The following is a 20,294-nucleotide window of genomic DNA, read 5'->3' on the forward strand; positions in this document are numbered from 1 at the left end:
TGTCTGTGTGTTTTGTTTTTACATTATAGGGGTATTTTTTGTGTTTTGGTTTTAATCATGATTGAATAAAATTGTAAGATAAGATAAATCTTTTCCATCAAACCCAGAAACAGACATTACAAAAATGTGTTCTTGTGTAAATGGAATAAGTCTAATGTCCCGATCTCATACTTGTGCTCTATGGTCTATTCTACATTACAGACCAACGCTAAGCTATGATGAATACTTAGAAGATGAGAGAAAAGCAGCACAAGCCTAAAATACTGTGTGGATGTGACTACGGTGAGATTTGAACCCACAACCTCAGTGCCACGCCGGTCAATGAGCTCTGAGCCACCAAACCTGTAGAAATAGGTGTGTGCAGCAGAGAGACCACTTCATGTCACCTGGACACTAAGTACGGTAATCCCCAAGCAAATACCTGGGTCACTCCTGCGATCTCCATGCAAATGCCTGAATGACTACCTCAATCTCTGCTCTGCACACAATTATACAGGGAAACCTCAGCTCTATTTATGTGCCCGTAAGGTAGAATTTTTTTTACCTTAGGCTAGTTTCAGACTAGCGTTCTTGGGCACAGCGCAGGGCCGCCGCTAAGCCCCGCCCCCGGTCGCGCCCCCTCCGGTCAGTTCCTCCTCTGATTGCAAGAGGCTGCATGCGATCAGCGTATCCTATATTTAGCGTTGGATACGCTGATCGTGCGATGGTCTGATTTTGCTGGCGCTGCGCCCAGAGCACAAAAATGCAACACAGCGCGTTTTTGTGCTCTGGGCACAGCTAAAGCAAAATCAGACAAGCGCACGATCAGCGTATCCAACGCTAAATATAGGATACGCTGATCGCATGCAGCCTCATGCAATCAGAGGAGGAACTGACCGGAGGGGGTGCGGCCGGGGGCAGGGCTTAGCAGCGGCCCTGCGCTGCGCCCAAGAACGCTAGTCTGAAACTAGCCTTAGGGAGGCTAAAAAGAAAAAAAATCAAAAGTGACCTGCTGACACATTGACCCGCCCCTGCTGACAGATTGACCTGCCTGCCCCTGCTGAATATTTAGGAGATGTTTATTGAAAAGTGAGCAAGCGCTGTTGTGAATTCTCTTTCTGGCCTCCCTCTGGTTATTACTGAAGGTAGTGGAGCTGGTCAGATTGACAGAGGGGTTGCGAGTTCTCTTTCTGGGCTCCCTCTGGTGGTTACTGGAGGTAGTGGAGCTGATCTGATTGACAGAGGCTGGCCACCTGATAATGAGGATGACGATTGGAGATCGGGGGTTTCAGATTGGGATTTAAGACAGCTGACTCCCTCTATCCCTGCTGGTGATTTTCTTCCTGTTCCTGCTGAGGTCTGATGTCTCCTGCTCTTTCCCTGCATGGTTCAGCTAAGTGTTCTTTTGCTATTCTGTTTGCATTTGATCTGTTTTTTTAATCTCTGCTTTGTGCGGGTCAGCCAGCTCCGGCTGGGGCTGTGCTGGATCACCGCCCATATGTTACTGCTTGTGCCAGTTTTTGTCCCCTGTTATATTGGTCTCTTTTTGCTTTGCTTTCAGAATATACCAGAGTGCTGATATAGTGGGGGCGAAGTCGTGCAACTTCATTGTTTTTTGTACATCAGACGTGTTGAACTTTTGCAGGGTTTTTTGCGTGATTGCAGACAGTGTCTTTCCTTTCCTGTCCTGTCTAGTCAGTGTGGGCCCCATCATTTGCTTAGTCTATTTTCCTGCCTGCGTTTGTGTTTTCATCTTGTCTCACCGACAATATATGTTTGGAGGCTATCTATTCCTTTGGGGTCTGCTCCGGGGCAGTTTAGATTTCCCCTTTCTTGCTTTAGGCTTAGTTAGCTCTCCGGCTGTGCCGAGGCGTCTAGGATCATCGTAGGTACGCTCCACGGCTACTGCTAGTTGTGTGGATAGGATCAGGGGTCTGCAATCCGCTTAGTTACCAACCTCTCTGGTTTTCTGTGACTTAACCTGGGCTTGCTCTCCTCCTCGGTGACCCGCTCATAACAAAGCACTCTGATTGGCTGGCTGCAGAATGCACATGCGAGATAAACAAATTCAGATAGAGAGCGCCCCCTATGGACATAATCTGATGGGAGGAAATCTGATCTGTAGACGGTGCTGCAACAATCACCAGAAGAGATGAACAAGAGAAGCTGTCTGTGTGCAGTAATTGGCCCTCGTTGTGAAATATGGAAAGGGCTTTGATTGATGGGAGATTTCATATCGGATGAGATAGAGGTCAGACAGGGTTCAGCCCTTCAATCAAACCCTGGGGGGGGTAAAGTGTGATTGTGCCTCTATCCTCTGTGTATGCTAATCAATGATCACTCATGAATATTCATTAGAGGCGTCAGCCCTGACCAGTCCTTATAGAATACAGAGTACAGCAGCTTCCTCTACAGGTTGACAGCTGACCGGCCGGACGTGTGGCCGTATACATGACTAGGCAACTCTGGGCCATCCTCAGAAGTCCGCACCTTGGCCATATGTCCTGCGGCATCATAAAGAAAAGCAGCACGTCCTTCTACAAGCCGCAGCGGAGGGCCGATAATGAAGGGGGACTTTTCCACCAGCAGACCTCTATCTATTACATGGTCAGAGATGGCAGCCTAGGGGAGCCCTTCATGGGAAGATACGAAAATGGAAGCGAGTCTTCCACTGGTGAAGCTTATATAAAGAGGAGTAACTAAATATATTTAGGTCCTCTGTAATAATATTATACCCGATACCACATAAATGTATTCAGACCCCTATATTAAAGGGAATCTGTCAGCAGGTTTTTGATATATAATTTGAGAACAGCATGATGTAGGGGCTGAGGCCCCTGATTCCAGTGATGTGTCACTTACTGGGCTGTGTGTTTCTGTTTCAATACAATCAGCAGCATATTATCACTACAGGACTAGGTGTCTAGCACTTCTTCGTCCAACCGTATCTCCAACACTGATTGTACACTGTATACTGACAGAAAGCTGCTATAGAAAGCTGCCAAATAGTGGTGTGGGCAGGGTTATACAGGGCTCAGCATTCAGAGCTCTGCTAGATCTGCAGAAGAGAAATCTGACTCTGTCACATCCACTGACCCAAGAAAGCTAAGTGACACATCGTTGGAATCAGGGTCTCAGCCCATCAATCATGTTGTTGTCAGATTACATAGCAAAAAACCCCAGACACATTCACTTTAAGACAATAAAAACTCTTTACTACAATGTTTTGGCTGCCTAAAAAAAAAAATAGTAAAATGACAACATGCCAGGCAGTCTGAGAAATGAAGTAAAACCACTAGTGTGTGATGATTTACCTAGCTCGATAAGTTCCTTTTTCTTAATAAGTAAATTGTCCGTGAGTTTTCGGATCTCGTCGTGGGCCATTTTCAACCTTTGGGCAGCTTCATTCAGATCTCTCTCAGCATTTGCCCTCTTTTTTCTTTCTTTATCAAGCTCTTCATCAAAAGTCTAAAGAACGACAAAAAGATAAAGCCTGGCACATTATTATTAGTATTATTGTGTTTCTAGAAATCTTGTCTCTCCACATGAATGAATTATATAAAACCAAAAGTCCAACCGTCTTGATCAATCACACCACAAAAAAAATATAGTCATCAGTGTAATTTCTAATTAGATGAGAATTCAGTCTTTTTATATTATGAAGATGCCAATGATCAGATTAGTGTATTGCTGGGTTAGTGGATCCATATTTAAGATTAGCGAGGTTAGAAAAGCTTTATAGAATCAGAGCCGACACATACTGAACTCTCGGCAGATGTTCTGTCTACATTTTTACGTGCCCCAAAAAACTTCTTCCACGAGTTCTGAACTGAGGACAGTTGCTCCTTTGGAAAAAAAAATAAGCAGAAACATCAACTTTATATGGAAGACATAAATGGGTCGCAGTGCATGTCATTGTCTTACAGAAAACAAGTCACTTCTTGAGGGCTCATATAACAAAGATTTCAGCAGTCCGTACACATTAGACTAATATCAGACGAACCTGTGATTTTTTTTTTTCGGACCATATGACCATCTAAAATACACGAGAGTCTTCGGACTCTCCATTCTCCAAGAATGGAGAAAAGGCTCAAACATGTTAAATTTTTCTCTGTTGCCTCAGGGGAGTGTCTTTCTCACCTCTCTACTGAGCGAGTATATGTGCGGTGGGGTAGTCGGGAGAGAGCAGTTGGCACGAGCAATCTCATATGTATGGCCAGCCTTATACTACAGCATTGGCCAAGTGCAGCCACATTTCTAAAATTCACTGTACACTGTAGTGTATGCTACAAAGTGGAAAAATTTATAGCAGGACCAAAATACCGCCTCATGATTTTCTGACTATGGAGCAGGGGATCGGTAGAGGCGTGTGCGGCCTACCTAATTTGACACATCTAAAGGGGGTTTTACACTAAGCAATATCGCTAGCAATATCGCTAAAACATCACTGGTTTTGTGACGTTATAGCGATATTGCTAGCGATATCGCTATGTGTGATACTTACCAGCGACCGGCTCCCCCGCTGTCCATCGCTGATCGCGCGAGAATGTCCGGCTCCATTTCTCGTCGGGCGCTTCCTGCTGAGACTTCCTGCTGTGACGTCCAGCGACGCTGGATGCTGGCGGGAGGACGCAGGATCGCTGTGTGTGAATGGTAAGTATCGTGCGCTGCGTCGCTGCTGCATCGCTGTGAGATCTTTCTGTATGAAAGCTCACTAGCGATCATTTAGCGATGCACCAGCGATCCTGACCGGGTCGGATCGCTGGTTGGATCGCTGGTGCATCGCTAAATGTAAAAGGGCCTTTAGTCCAGTGGAGTGTTGATTGAGAATGGCATGAAAAACTTCCATCTTGGTGAATTTCTCCATAAAAAATATGAGATGATCTATGATGTCCTATCTGATGGCAGGAACGAACAGAACCAGGTTTGCGGAGATTGGGGTTAGTTGTTCTTAAGACCCTGAATACACTAACATCAGCCAAACCTGCTCAGCCGACGGTTTAACATGTATGGGGGTCTACGAACTCTCTTCTGAAAAATTACATTGGGAAATTACAAATTCAGTCTGTCTGATTTTGGACTGTTAAATGTATTTGTTCTTGGCAAGAAAAACCACCGCCAGAGATGTCTAACAGCGACTCTCTCATAGAGAGCACAAGAGAGCTTGGTAGAGCGATCAGTCCGGCATATGGAGAGGTTGGGTGAATTAGTTGCCGGCCCTACAAGCAGCTGTACCATAGTTTGTCTGATAACTATCTATTAATAATAATAATAATAATAATCTTTATTTATATAGCGCCAACATATTCCGCAGCGCTTTACAGTTGAACAGTTTCAAACACAACAGTCATAAGTAACAACGTTAACAATACAATAATTAAAGCGAAATAAGACGACCCTGCTTGTGGAGCTTACAATCTACAATGAGGTGGGGGAGATACAAAGTACAGGTGTGTATTTACAATGATGTATTTACAATGATGGTCCAGCCATCTTCAGGGGGTGGGGGTTAGATGGAGATAGTGAATGGGCTACACACACACAAACATAACATGACTTTGATTACTGAATGTGATAGGCCGCTCTGAACAAATGTGTTTTGAGCGAGCGCCTAAAATTATGCAAATTGTGGATGATCCTAATATCTTGGGGTAGAGCATTCCAGAGGATTGGCGCAGCACGGGAGAAGTCTTGGAGTCGGGAGTGGGAGGTACGGATTAGGGCAGAGGTTAGTCGAAAGTCATTTGCAGAGCGCAGCGGTCGGTTAGGCCGATAGACAGAAATGAGGGAGGAGATGTAAGGGGGTGCCGCACTGTGGAGAGCTTTGTGGGTGAGAACAAGTACTTTGAATTGTACCCTGTAATGAATTGGCAGCCAGTGTAACAACTGGCGAAGAGCGGACGCGTCTGAGTAACGATTAGCCAGATGGACAACCCTGGCTGCTGCATTAAGGCTGGCTGCTGCATTATGTTTGGGACCCCTAAAGCCCCTCCCCCATACAAACTAAATTAACAGCAACCAAACATGCAAATATTAATGGATTCGGCTGACAGTCTAATGTGTATGGGAGCCCTGTTGGGGGAGTTAAGGATCCAGCATGCTGATTCTTTTGTTCTCCCAGAGATAAGCTGCTGCCAGAGAAGTTTGGCAGCGACTCTCTCATAGAGAACATAGGGGCCCTCAGCAGAGCAGTGGACGAGATAGCTGCCGGAAAAACGATCGGCCGAACCATCATTTGGTCAACAGCCAAATAAGATATATTGGGAGGCTTTAGAGTATTTTATTGACCATGCGAGTTCTGCTTGCCCCGTCCACACTGGATGAGCTTTCCGTTTAGGAAACCAAAAATATTGTGCAATCTAATGATTCCTTATGTTGTAGGGGAAAAGTAACAGGTCACATCGGATTATTGCAAGCATATGACTTAATATTGGAGTACATAGCCAGCTACAGCAAACCTCAGCCAGAAATACTGAATGGTATGTCTCTAACTATTATCTACTAGACGTGCACTGTGGAAATTAACAAACAGAACCTAGGATAAAAGCAGTGAGCAAATACCCTGCAGTAACTGAATAAAGTCCTGCTTTGCCCCCGTCTATTTTGAGACCTGCTGGCACATATGATGTGAGATATTAGAGTTAGGGAACATCCCCATCGGGTACACCTTGACGAGGTGAAATGGCTTTTACGCTCTTTTGAGCAAAAGAGTGTCATCTACATACCCTATGTTAGTTACATGTATTATTACTATTTATTTACTTACTGCAGGGGATTTCCTTGTTTTTATTCTAGGTTTTGTTACTATCTACTTTAGCTATAAAATGGGGATGTAGTAAACAAATGGAACCTGTGCTGATCTTAGCCCTGGTGATGTAACACGGGAGACGCTCAGTACCTTGTTCAGAGTTTCCTTGGTGCGTCTCATGGTTTCGCGCTGCTGATAAAGTTCTTCTTCTAGTGTCCGATGAATTTGTTCCAGTTCATCCTGGAACAATGTATATAAATGTGATATACATTTAAAGGGGTTTTCTAGGATTGGTTTATTAGGTCATCAATATCAGGTTGACAAACTGAACCCCCACCGATCAGGTTTTCTCAGATGTTAGCAATTTTGGAGCGAACAGAGCAGCACCGTCAACTGTGTAGTAGCCGCTGCCAGGTACTGCAGATCTACTTTGTTTCATTCAAATAGGGACGGAATTGCAGCACCCTGTAGTGGCTACTACACAGCGGTAAATATCTGGCCGCCACCAGCACCAAGAACAATTTTTGGAATTTTTTTGCTGGGTGTGAGACTTCCCATGTGGATAGGTCATCAATATAAAGGTAGCGGAGAAACCCTTTAAATTGGACAAAAACAGAAATTGCAATAATCTGGAAATTTCTAGAATTGCAATCATGTAGCAGTTGATATGAATCCTAACGGTCTGGTACATTTATTTCTGTATATGGCATTTTGTAGCACCTGTCGTTTTTGATCACTCAAGTGCTCCGAGCGAGAGTCCATCTTGTGTTCCAGAAGCTCAAGTTTCTCCAGTAGTGTGGCCCTCTCCACCAGCAGATAGGCGATCTGCTCACTGGGACTGCTGTGGGAAATCTCATTCAGACCTTCTTGGTCCAGCATCTCTTCCACTTCCTTTAGCTGGGAGTCTAAAATGACAGAAAGCACTAAGAACCCAGCTATCACGTGTATACTTACAACCTTCCCTGGTCATTGCAAGCTATGGCCCCGTCAGATATGGAACCTGTGGACGCACTGCAGAAATGCAGTGAACAGAGTCTTAGTGCTTCTAGTACTTTATTGTGCAATAACCTTTGCCTTTTAATATTGTGGCTGTAGAATGTCTGGAGATATGGAGCCAACATGTCACCCCAGTCTTACCTTGTAGGATCTGCAGCTTCTCTAGTTCAATCCTGAGTTGTATATTTTCCTTTTCAAAATCTGTGGTGAGCGCCTCTCTCTCTTCGGTGAGGTTGCGGATGTGAGCCACGTAGTTCTCCACCTGGTCAACAAGGTGCAAACACATCATCTCAGTATGTGATTCTGCTGCAAAATCTTATATATGGTCATGGAGACGTACACAAAGAAGAAGGGGCCCGACAGCAAAAATCAGAGTTTGCCAGCCAGGAGAAGGTCATCAATAGACCTGGACAATCCCTTCAAGTCAGAATTTCATTCACTTCCATGCGCCATACTGTTCACAGGTTAGAAGGCCCCGACCACAGCTCTCACCTCCTTCATCTCTTCGGCCTGCTGTAGCTTCAGCTCCTCCAGACTGTTAGTGGAGGCCTGTAACCTGCTCTCCGCTATCTGATACAGATCCCACAGGAAACATAAGTATTCTTCTGTAGAGGTGCCAGGGTTGAAGCCCTTCTCCTTTAATTTATCAACTATGTCCTCAGACTGAACTTGCAGCTAAAATATAGAAAATGGTGGTGAGTAATGTACACACATAGCAATGTATAAAAACATTCTGAAATGAGAAGACGATCCTCAGATTGTGTCATAGAGACGTCATTACAGAGCCAGCCATAGAGGACCCCATTACATAGAGACTCTATATACAGAGCCAGCCATAGAGGACCCCATTACATAGAGACTCTATATACAGAGCCAGCCTGAGAGACCCACAGAGCCAGCTATAGAGACCCCATTACAGAGAGACCCTATATACAGAGCCAGCCAGAGAGGAATTCATTACAGAACCAGCTATAGAGAACCCATTACACAGCCAGCCATAGAGACCCCATTACACAGCCAGCCATAGAGACCCCATTAAAGAGCCAGCTATAGAAAACCCCATTACAGAGCCAGCCATAGAGGACACCATTACATAGAGACCCTATTGTTACACCCGGTCCCCGTCCTGGTGCTGCGCCCAGGTCTGCCGCTGTTACACCTGGCCCCCATCCTGGCGCTACGTCCAGGCCTGCCGCTGCTCTCCGTTCTGGGCACTCACCTCGAGCCTCTCAAGCTGCTGCTCAGCATTCTGTCCTCCCTCCTGCCTCCTCCTCCTGGTGCCCTGTGAGTAGATCTGTAGCTAAGACTATTAGGGCCCGCCCGCCCGCTCTCTTGCCTTCTTAAAGGGGCGGCGTGCATTATTCAAAAAATGCAATCAAACAATGGCAGCTCACTGGCGGCTATTTCTGGCCTCTCCTCCATAGGGAGAGCGCCAGAGCAACGAGTATCTATCATTGTTGCATCCGGTTCTCATGCTAACATGTCTGCACTGCATCTGCAGTCTCTGTGCATTGTCTAATGCTCTCTGTTTCCACAGCATATCAGTATCCTGTGTTACCTGGTTATATCAGCAACTATCTGGGCCTAAGCCATCCCGTTCCGCCTACAGCCATCCGAGTCCAAGGACTGTGTGAAGGTCACTGGAACCGACTCCTTACCAACTAACCAGATCCAGGACCCAGCGCGTTACGGACTCTGCTGTAACTTTAGTTATCCCTTTTAGTCCCGCTGGGACAGCTGCCACGTGTTCGGGGTCTAACTGGAGGTAGCACCTGTGTCCTCCGGGTATTCCATTCTGGCCCTTTCTTTTTGTGGCTTTACTATGGGTACCCGGGGCTCACTAGTCATGCCCCCTCCGGAGCCCCCCGGACCGTGGTCTCGAGGTTCCACTTAAAAAATAAAAACGAATGTGAACTTCACCATCTCTGCCTCCGCTACCATTCGTTACACCTATATACAGAGCCAGCCTGAGAGACCCACAGAGCCAGCTATAGAGACCCCACTGCAGAGCCAGACATAGAGACCCTATATACAGAGCCAGCCAGAGAGGAACTCATTATCGAACCAGTTATAGAGAACCCTGCTACGGGGCTGGCGGAACGCACCAAATAATAAAGATGAAATAATATATAAGGTGTGTTCGCAGCCCAGGGCCCACCGTGCAGAGGTGACCAACTGCTGCTAAACAATGAGGGAAAGGCATGTAGGAGTAAAGCCGGACACCGGTGCGCAACCACTGAGCCGGTGCTAACAGACACGTGCGCTGTTACTTCACGTAACACGTGCCTGCCGGCGAACAACCGCAACCTGTTAACATCACAGGTCACGGGGTGTGAACCACTGCTGCAACATGTGCAGTATCTGCCCTGACTGACGCCACTAACCAACCTAATAACCGGGCTGGAAAGCGCTACTAAAGCACACGGCGTAAATAGCAGACGCTGCGATAGCAGTGGCCAAGGAGGCCTATACTGATCGACGCCCCAGGCGCTAGCGGTGGATGTGGAGCAACACTGTGGCGCTATGCAGTGTGGAGCTAATGTACTGACTCTAATCCCTCACCCTAACACATACGTAATATCCAAGGAGGGGGGGATTATAATGCGTCAGTCACCAGGCTCATTCATCCATCACACATACACTAAATGCATTAGCCTCAGAGTCTATCGTAGCGCATGGCGGAGCGGCCATGCGTGCCTTTTATAGCCGTGCCCTTCCGGGACCTTCCTGATCCTCCAGATGGACCAATCGGAACTGGAGAAGGACCTGAGTATGTGACTCCTGGGAGATCGTCTCCTGAACATGCTCAGTGGAGCAAAGGGAGAACTTAGAGTCTGGAGTCTTTTGCTGCTGGACAGGCTGTATTGCCATAACTGGACCAGAGGTGGCAGCAGCAACCGAACCCATGATGCTGGTGTGGGCAGAACACTGGGATTGTGGAGTCTGCTGAGAAGGCTCCACTGCGGCCGGAGAGGAATGGGAGACTGCAGATGGCAAGGCTCTGGATTCCCGCTGTGCAGTGCCCCGAACCTGACGCCTAACAGAGCCAGCCATACAGACTCCATTAAAGCGCCAGTCATAGAGACACGATTAAAAAGCCAGCCATAGAAAACCCCATTACAGAGCCAGCCATGGAAGGGCCTTTATACAGAACCAACCATAGAGGGTCCCCATTCCAGAGCTAGTCATAGAAGGTCTCCCATTACAGAGCAAGCAATAGAGGACCCTATTACAGAGCCAGCCATAGAAGACCCTATAACAGAGCCAGCCACAGAAGACCCTATAACAGAGCCAGCCACAGAGGACCGTATTACTGAGCCAGCGATAGAGGACACCAATACAGAGCTAGTCATTAGAGGGTCCCCATTACAGAGCAAGTGATAGAGGATCCAATTACAGAGCCGGCCACATATACACACGTGGTCAAAATTGTTGGTACCCCTCGTTTAATGACAGAAAAACCCAAAATAGTGACAGAAATAACTTAAATCTGACAAAAGTAATAATAAATCAAAAATCTATGATAATGAACAAATGAAAGTTGGATGTTACTTTTCAGCCATGCTTCCACAGAATTAAAAAAAAAAAAAAATAAAACTCATGAAATAGGTCTGGACAGAAATGATGGTACCTCTAATTTAATATTGCCTTGCACAACCTTTTGAGGCAATCACTGCAATCAAACGATTCCTGTAGCTGTCAATGAGACTTGTGCACCTCTCGACAGGTATTTTGGCCCACTCCTCAAGAGCAATATTTTGACCACGTGTGTACAGTGTCAGCCAGAGACTACATATACAGACTCAGCCACAGAGGGCCTATATACAGTGTCAGCTATAGAGACCCCATATACAGTGTCAGCTATAGAGACCCATACACAGCGTCAGCTATAGATGCCCCATATACAGTGTTAGCTATAGAGACCACATATACAGTGTCAGCCATAGAGACTACATATACAGTGTCAGCCAGAGACTACATATACAGACTCAGCCACAGAGGGCCTATATACAGTGTCAGCTATAGAGACCCCATATACAGTGTCAGCTATAGAGACCCATACACAGCGTCAGCTATAGATGCCCCATATACAGTGTTAGCTATAGAGACCACATATACAGTGTCAGCCATAGAGACTACATATACAGTGTCAGCCATAGAGGCCCCACATACCGTATCAGCTATAGAGACACCATATACAGTGTCAGCTATAGAGACAACATATACAGTGTCAACTATAGAGACCACATATACAGTGTCAGCTATAGAGACCCCATATACAGTGTCAGCCATAGAGGCCTCATATACCGTATCAACTATAGAGACAACATATACAGTGTCAGCCATAGAGACCCCATATACAGTGTCAGCTATAGAGACCCCATATACAGTGTCAGCCATAGAGGCCTCATATACCGTATCAACTATAGAGACTCCATATACAGTGTCAGCCATAGAGACTCCATATACAGTGTCAGTTATAGAGACTCCATATACAGTGTCAGCTATAGAGACTCCATATACAGTGTCAGCTATAGAGACTCCATATAGTGTCAGCTATAGAGACCCCATATACAGTGTCAGCTATAGAGACCCCATACACAGTGTCAGCTATAGAGACTCCATATACAGTGTCAGCTATAGAGACTCCATATACAGTGTCAGCTATAGAGGCCCCATATACAGTGTCAGTTATAGAGACCCCATATACAGTGTCAGCTATAGAAACTCCATATACAGTGTCAGTTATAGAGACTCCATATACAGTGTCAGCTATAGACTCCATATACAGTCTCAGCTATAGAGACCCCACATACAGTGTCAGCTATAGAGACTCCATATACAGTGTCAGCTATAGAGACTCCATATACGGTGTCAGCCATAGAGACTCCATATACAGTGTCAGTTATAGAGACTCCATATACAGTGTCAGCTATAGAGACCCCATATACAGTGTCAGCTATAGAGACCCCATATACAGTGTCAGCTATAGAGACCACATATACAGTGTCAGCTATAGAGATTCCATATACAGTGTCAGCTATAGAGACCACATATACAGTGTCAGCTATAGAGACCCCATATACAGTGTCAGCTATAGAGACCCCATATACAGTGTCAGCTATAGAGACCCCATATACAGTGTCAGCTATAGAGGCCCCATATACAGTGTCAGCTATAGAGACCCCATACACAGTGTCAGTTATAGAGGCCCCATATACAGTGTCAGCCATAGAGACCCCATATACAGTGTCAGCTATAGAGACCCCATATACAGTGTCAGCTATAGAGACCCCATATACAGTGTCAGCTATAGAGACCCCATATACAGTGTCAGCCATAGAGACCACATATACAGTGTCAGCTATAGTGACCCCATATACAGTGTCAGCTATAGATACCCCATATACAGTGTCAGCTATAGAGACCCCATATACAGTGTCAGCTATAGAGACCCCATATACAGTGTCAGCTATAGAGACCCCATATACAGTGTCAGCTATAGAGACCCCATATACAGTGTCAGCCATAGAGACCACATATACAGTGTCAGCTATAGTGACCCCATATACAGTGTCAGCTATAGATACCCCATATACAGTGTCAGCTATAGAGACCCCATATACAGTGTCAGCTATAGAGACCCCATATACAGTGTCAGCTATAGAGACCCCATATACAGTGTCAGCCATAGAGACCACATATACAGTGTCAGCTATAGTGACCCCATATACAGTGTCAGCTATAGATACCCCATATACAGTGTCAGCTATAGAGACCCCATATACAGTGTCAGCTATAGAGACCCCATATACAGTGTCAGCTATAGAGACCCCATATACAGTGTCAGCCATAGAGACCCCATATACAGTGTCAGCTATAGAGACCTCATATACAGTGTCAGCTATAGAGACCCCATATACAGTGTCAGCTTTAGAGACTCCATATACAGCGTCAGCTATAGAGACCCCATATACAGTGTCAGCTATAGAGACTCCATATACAGTGTCAGCTATAGAGACTCCATATACAGTGTCAGCCATAGAGACTCCATATACAGTGTCAGTTATAGAGACTCTATATACAGTGTCAGCTATAGAGACCCCATATACAGTGTCAGCTATAGAGACCCCATATACAGTGTCAGCTATAGAGGCCCCATATACAGTGTCAGCTATAGAGACCCCATATACAGTGTCAGCTATAGAGACCCCATATACAGTGTCAGCTATAGAGACTCCATATACAGTGTCAGCTATAGAGACCCCATATACAGTGTCAGCTATAGAGACTCCATATACAGTGTCAGCTATAGAGGCCCCATATACAGTGTCAGCTATAGAGGCCCCATATACAGTGTCAGCCATAGAGACTCCATATAGTGTCAGCTATAGAGACCCCATATACAGTGCCAGCTATAGAGACCCCATATACAGTGTCAGCTATAGAGACTCCATATACAGTATCAGCCATAGAGACCCCATATACAGTGTCAGCTATAGAGGCCCCATATACAGTGTCAGCCATAGAGGCCCCATATACAGTGTCAGCTATAGAGACTCCATATACAGTGTCAGCTATAGAGGCCCCATATACAGTGTCAGCTATAGAGGCCCCATATACAGTGTCAGCCATAGAGACTCCATATAGTGTCAGCTATAGAGACCCCATATACAGTGCCAGCTATAGAGACCCCATATACAGTGTCAGCTATAGAGGCCCCATATACAGTGTCAGCCATAGAGACCCCATATACAGTGTCAGCTATAGAGACTCCATATACAGTATCAGCTATAGAGACCCCATATACAGTGTCAGCTATAGAGGCCCCATATACAGTGTCAGCTATATAGACCCCATATACAGTGTCAGCTATAGAGGCCCCATATACAGTGTCAGCTATAGAGACCCCATATACAGTGTCAGCTATAGAGGCCCCATATACAGTGTCAGCCATAGAGACCCCATATACAGTGTCAGCTATAGAGACCCCATATACAGTGTCAGCTATAGAGACTCCATATACAGTGTCAGCTATAGAGGCCCCATATACAGTGTCAGCCATAGAGACTCCATATAGTGTCAGCTATAGAGGCCCCATATACAGTGTCAGCTATAGAGACCCTATATACAGTGTCAGCTATAGAGGCCCCATATACAGTGTCAGCTATAGAGACCCCATATACAGTGTCAGCTATAGAGGCCCCATATACAGTGTCAGCCATAGAGACCCCATATACAGTGTCAGCTATAGAGACCCCATATACAGTGTCAGCTATAGAGACCCCATATACAGTGTCAGCTATAGAGACTCCATATACAGTGTCAGCTATAGAGACTCCATATACAGTGTCAGCTATAGAGGCCCCATATACAGTGTCAGCTATAGAGGCCCCATATACAGTGTCAGCTATAGAGACCCCATATACAGTGTCAGCTATAGAGGCCCCATATACAGTGTCAGCCATAGAGACCCCATATACAGTGTCAGCTATAGAGACCCCATATACAGTGTCAGCTATAGAGACCCCATATACAGTGTCAGCTATAGAGACCCCATATACAGTGTCAGCTATAGAGACTCCATATACAGTGTCAGCTATAGAGGCCCCATATACAGTGTCAGCTATAGAGACCCCATATACAGTGTCAGCTATAGAGGCCCCATATACAGTGTCAGCTATAGAGACCCCATATACAGTGTCAGCTATAGAGACTCCATATACAGTGTCAGCTATAGAGGCCCCATATACAGTGTCAGCTATAGAGACCCCATATACAGTGTCAGCTATAGAGGCCCCATATACAGTGTCAGCTATAGAGACCCCATATACAGTGTCAGCTATAGAGACTCCATATACAGTGTCAGCTATAGAGGCCCCATATACAGTGTCAGCCATAGAGACCCCATATACAGTGTCAGCTATAGAGACCCCATATACAGTGTCAGCTATAGAGGCCCCATATACAGTGTCAGCTATAGAGTCCACATATACAGTGTCAGCTATAGAGACCCCATATACAGTGTCAGCTATAGAGGCCCCATATACAGTGTCAGCTATAGAGACCCCATATACAGTGTCAGCTATAGAGACTCCATATACAGTGTCAGCTATAGAGGCCCCATATACAGTGTCAGCCATAGAGACTCTATATACAGTGTCAGCTATAGAGACCCCATATACAGTGTCAGCTATAGAGACCCCATATACAGTGTCAGCTATAGAGGCCCCATATACAGTGTCAGCTATAGAGACCACATATACAGTGTCAGCTATAGAGACCCCATATACAGTGTCAGCTAGAGACCCCATATACAGTGTCAGCTATAGAGACCACATATACAGTGTCAGCTATAGAGACCCCATATACAGTGTCAGCTATAGAGGCCCCATATACAGTGTCAGCTATAGAGACCCCATATACAGTGTCAGCTATAGAGGCCCCATATACAGTGTCAGCTATAGAGGCCCCATATACAGTGTCAGCCATAGAGACCCCATATACAGTGTCAGCTATAGAGACCCCATATACAGTGTCAGCTATAGAGGCCCCATATACAGTGTCAGCTATAGAGACCCCATATACAGTGTCAGCTAGAGACCCCATATACAGTGTCAGCTATAGAGACTCCATATAGTGTCAGCTATAGAGACTCCATATACAGTGTCAGCTATAGAGACCCCATATACAGTGTCAGCTATAGAGACTCCATATACAGTGTCAGCTATAGAGGCCCCATATACAGTGTCAGCTATAGAGGCCCCATATACAGTGTCAGCTATAGAGACCCCATATACAGTGTCAGCTATAGAGACCCCATATACAGTGTCAGCTATAGAGGCCCCATATACAGTGTCAGCTATAGAGGCCCCATATACAGTGTCAGCCATAGAGACCCCATATACAGTGTCAGCTATAGAGACCCCATATACAGTGTCAGCTATAGAGGCCCCATATACAGTGTCAGCTATAGAGGCCCCATATACAGTGTCAGCCATAGAGACCCCATATACAGTGTCAGCTATAGAGACCCCATATACAGTGTCAGCTATAGAGGCCCCATATACAGTGTCAGCTATAGAGACCCCATATACAGTGTCAGCTATAGAGGCCCCATATACAGTGTCAGCTATAGAGACCCCATATACAGTGTCAGCTAGAGACCCCATATACAGTGTCAGCTATAGAGACTCCATATACAGTGTCAGCTATAGAGACCCCATATACAGTGTCAGCTATAGAGACCACATATACAGTGTCAGCCATAGCGTGTTTTTTCAGGACACCACAGTTATCATTCACCAGTATACGTCTTTTGCTTAATATTGCACATTAAATCAATATCTACCCCTTTTGTGCTGCAGCATTTCATGTAGATGCAGTAGTGCCGCTGCCCCCCGTCACCATCCCTACCACATGATGACAATGTGTGCCACCCTACACATGACGGGACGGATACTCCGATGTGTTCTCCATTTAGCTCTGAAGTAGGATCAGCACGGCTAATATCAATATAAATGGGGCTGGGATGTCACTTCCAGGAGACGCCATTTGTTCCCTTCCCTTGTGACCCAGTAGGGGGCGGTATGGAAATGAGAGGAAGGTATCCGAGTCTGCGGGGTGGTGGGGGATCTGCACAGGCTTCTGTTCTCTGCACAGCCGGGAGGCCAGAGCGCTGCTCTGAAGGAAGAACGTACAAGGGTGGTACACCAGTGCTGTAATTCTCAGGATCAGTAACCCCAGTGATCTGCCATTACTTTATATGAAGGGTATACCCCTTTTAATAAATGCCGCTGTATCCCATCCATAAGACCTTCTGTCCACCACGTCCCCTAGAACAACCCTGTAATGTAAACTGCGCGCCGGCTGCAATATAAATCTCCTGCGCTTTTTCCATTACACTGGAACCTGCGGAGGAAACAGACTCCATTCCCAATTTAGGAGATAACATTTACTCACAATCTGCACAAGTCCGAATCACCCCCCAAAACAATCGCGCCCCTATATAATCTACATCCCTACACATTACCTAGAAACTACATCTTCCAGCATACCTCCCTGCACCTGCTTGGATGGCCAATATTCCCATTCACTGACAGCAAACAGAGAAGTCTTAAAGGTGGGGAAGAACTGAAATATAAAGTGTCGCAGAAAGGCACAAAACTCCTTATTACACATGAATCAAACATGGTGTCACTTCAAGGAAAAAAAAAAGGAAAACCACAAGATTTCCAAAGACCTTAGTGTTAGTAAAACTTCTGCCGAAACCCGGGATCGAACCAGGGACCTTTAGATCTTCAGTCTAACGCTCTCCCAACTGAGCTATTTCGGCCGGGTGAGGAAGTGCAATGGTTAATGCACAGGTCAATGCACTCAGCAACAACATGCTGGAACCGTGAATGCCACAGCCACTGCAGAACTTCTTATTCATTACTGCGTTTGTGTGGCTTTTATTGTGTCGTTTTAGAGGTTTTCATTCCTTATTGTTCTTTTAACTTATGCCTTTTTAGTTTATTTTATACCTATTTACTTTTCTTTGCTGTTGTTTTTTTATACTCGCCACTGTGGACATAATAGCCAAATGTTTGTGACTCATTCATCAATTGAGAATTATTTTTATTTTGAAATCATTACATTTTTGCACAAATGTCCTCCAGCCAAACTCCCCCCCGGAGTGATTTTCTGTGTGTCTGTAATTAAAAAAAAATAAAAATGAGAGGAGCAAGGGACTTTTTTGTGCTACAAAATACGAGAACAAAGTGAAAAGCAAAAAAATATAGATTTAAATAAACATAAAATAATAAAAATATAATATATCATACTATATAATATTAGTATATGATTCTGATTTGTATTATATGATTATATTATATTATTATAATATATTATTAATCTTTATTAGTTTCGTATTTTGTGCAAAATGCATGATCCACGTGCACCAATTTGAAAAATTTTTCGCAGAAAAATGTCAATGGATAACAAAAGATTAAAAAAAAAAAAAAAAAGAAAGAAAAGGTGACTTAAAAAAGTACCGTATATACTTGTGTATAAGCCGACGAGTATAAGCCAACCCCCCTAATTTTGCCACAAAAAACTGGGAAAACTTATTGACTCGTGTATAAGCCTAGGGTGGAAAATGCAGCAGCTACTGGTAAATTTCAAAAATAAACATAAATACCAGTAAAAGTAAAATTAATTGAGACATCAGTAGGTTAAATGTTTTTGAATATCCACATTGAATCAGGAGCCCCATATAATGCTCCATACAGTTCATCATGGCCCCATAAGTTGCTCTATACAAAATACGCCCCATATAATGCTGCACAAAGGTTAATAATGCCCCCATAAGATGCACCATAGAACAATATGCCCCATATAATGCTGCACAAAGGTTAATAATGGCCCCATAAAATGCTCCATAGATTATGCCCCCATAAGATGCTCCATAGATTATGCCCCCATAAAATGCCCCATAGATTATGCCCCCATAAGATGCTCCATAGAATATGCCCCATATGCTGCTCCATAAAGCTTATGCCCCCATAAGATGCTACATAGATTATGCCCCCATAAGATGCTCCATAGAGTATTATTATTATTATTATTATTATACATTTATATAGCGCCATTTATTCCATGGCGATTTACATGTGAAAAGGGCAATTATAGACAAGTACAATAAACCTGTGCAAGACAAGGGACACACAAGTACAGAAGGAGAGAGGACCCTGCCCGCGAGGGCTCACAGTCTACAGGGATGGGTGAGGATATACTAGGAGAGAGTAGAGCTGGTTGTGCGGTGGTTCAGTAGACTGAGGATCATTGCAGGCTGTAGGCTTGTCTGAACAGGTGGGTCTTCAGGTTCTTCTTGAAGGTTTCCGTTGATGGTGAAAGTCTGATGTGTTGCGGCAGAGAGTTCCAAAGTATGGGGAAAGAACGGGAGAAGTTTTGTATGCGGTTGTGGGAAGAAGAGATGAGGGGGGAGTAGAGGAGAACTTGAGAGGGTCGAAGGTTGCGTGCGGGTAGGTACAGGGAGACCATGTTACAGATGTATGGAGGAGACGGGTTGTGGATGGCTTTGTATGTCATGGTTAGAGTTTTGAACTGGAGTCTCTGGGCGATAGGAAGCCAGTGAAGGGCCTGGCATGGGGGGAGGCAGGGGAATAGCGGGGAGACATTAGTCGGCCAGAGTGCTGGAGGGGAGTCCAGAGAGTAGGAGGTTGCAGTAGTCGAGGCGGGAGATGATAAGGGCGTGCACTAGTGTTTTTGTGGTTTCATGGTTGAAGAATGCGCAGATCCGGGAAATATTTTTGAGTTTGAGGAGGCAAGAGCTTGGATATGTGGTTTGAAAGAGAGGGCAGAGTCAAGGATCACCCCAAGGCACCGAGCGTGTGGGACTGGGGAAAGCGAGCAGCCGTTGACATTGATGGATAGGTCTGGTGGAGGGGTAGAGTGAGATGGGGGAAAGATGATGGATTCTGTTTTGTCCATGTTCAGTTTGAGAAAGCGAGCAGAAAAGAAGATTATGCCCCATATGCTGCCCCATAAGATGCTCCATAGATTATGC

General features: G+C 45.2%; 1 protein-coding gene, 1 long non-coding RNA gene and 1 other non-coding gene across 4 annotated transcripts in view; 1 reads left to right on the forward strand and 2 right to left on the reverse strand.

Annotated features, from left to right (window-relative positions):
* CCDC30 (coiled-coil domain containing 30) overlaps positions 1 to 20,294 on the reverse strand; it is a 72,358-nt gene that overhangs the window by 48,514 nt on the left and 3,550 nt on the right. The window contains exons 3-8 of one of the 2 annotated variants that reach the window (XM_073585511.1): positions 8,216 to 8,398; positions 7,865 to 7,985; positions 7,448 to 7,632; positions 6,878 to 6,967; positions 3,741 to 3,824; positions 3,294 to 3,447 (exon numbers count right to left, since the gene is read on the reverse strand). In XM_073585511.1, the coding sequence (XP_073441612.1) occupies positions 3,294 to 3,447; positions 3,741 to 3,824; positions 6,878 to 6,967; positions 7,448 to 7,632; positions 7,865 to 7,985; positions 8,216 to 8,398 (817 nt within the window). Of the gene's footprint in view, positions 1 to 3,293; positions 3,448 to 3,740; positions 3,825 to 6,877; positions 6,968 to 7,447; positions 7,633 to 7,864; positions 7,986 to 8,215; positions 8,399 to 10,363; positions 10,430 to 20,294 lie in introns of those variants that run through there. The other variant, XM_073585512.1, reaches the window with a different exon arrangement.
* Positions 74 to 9,645, forward strand: LOC141097968 (uncharacterized). Its single transcript, XR_012234101.1, has 2 exons — positions 74 to 282; positions 9,261 to 9,645. It is a non-coding gene; the product is annotated as an uncharacterized lncRNA (long non-coding RNA).
* TRNAF-GAA (transfer RNA phenylalanine (anticodon GAA)) lies at positions 17,987 to 18,059 on the reverse strand. Its single transcript has one exon. It is a non-coding gene; the product is annotated as a tRNA-Phe (tRNA).

This window comes from Dendrobates tinctorius, unplaced genomic scaffold (genome assembly GCF_039654945.1).
Source record: "Dendrobates tinctorius isolate UK_male_01 unplaced genomic scaffold, ASM3965494v1 ptg000086l, whole genome shotgun sequence".
NCBI lineage: Eukaryota > Metazoa > Chordata > Amphibia > Anura > Dendrobatidae > Dendrobates > Dendrobates tinctorius.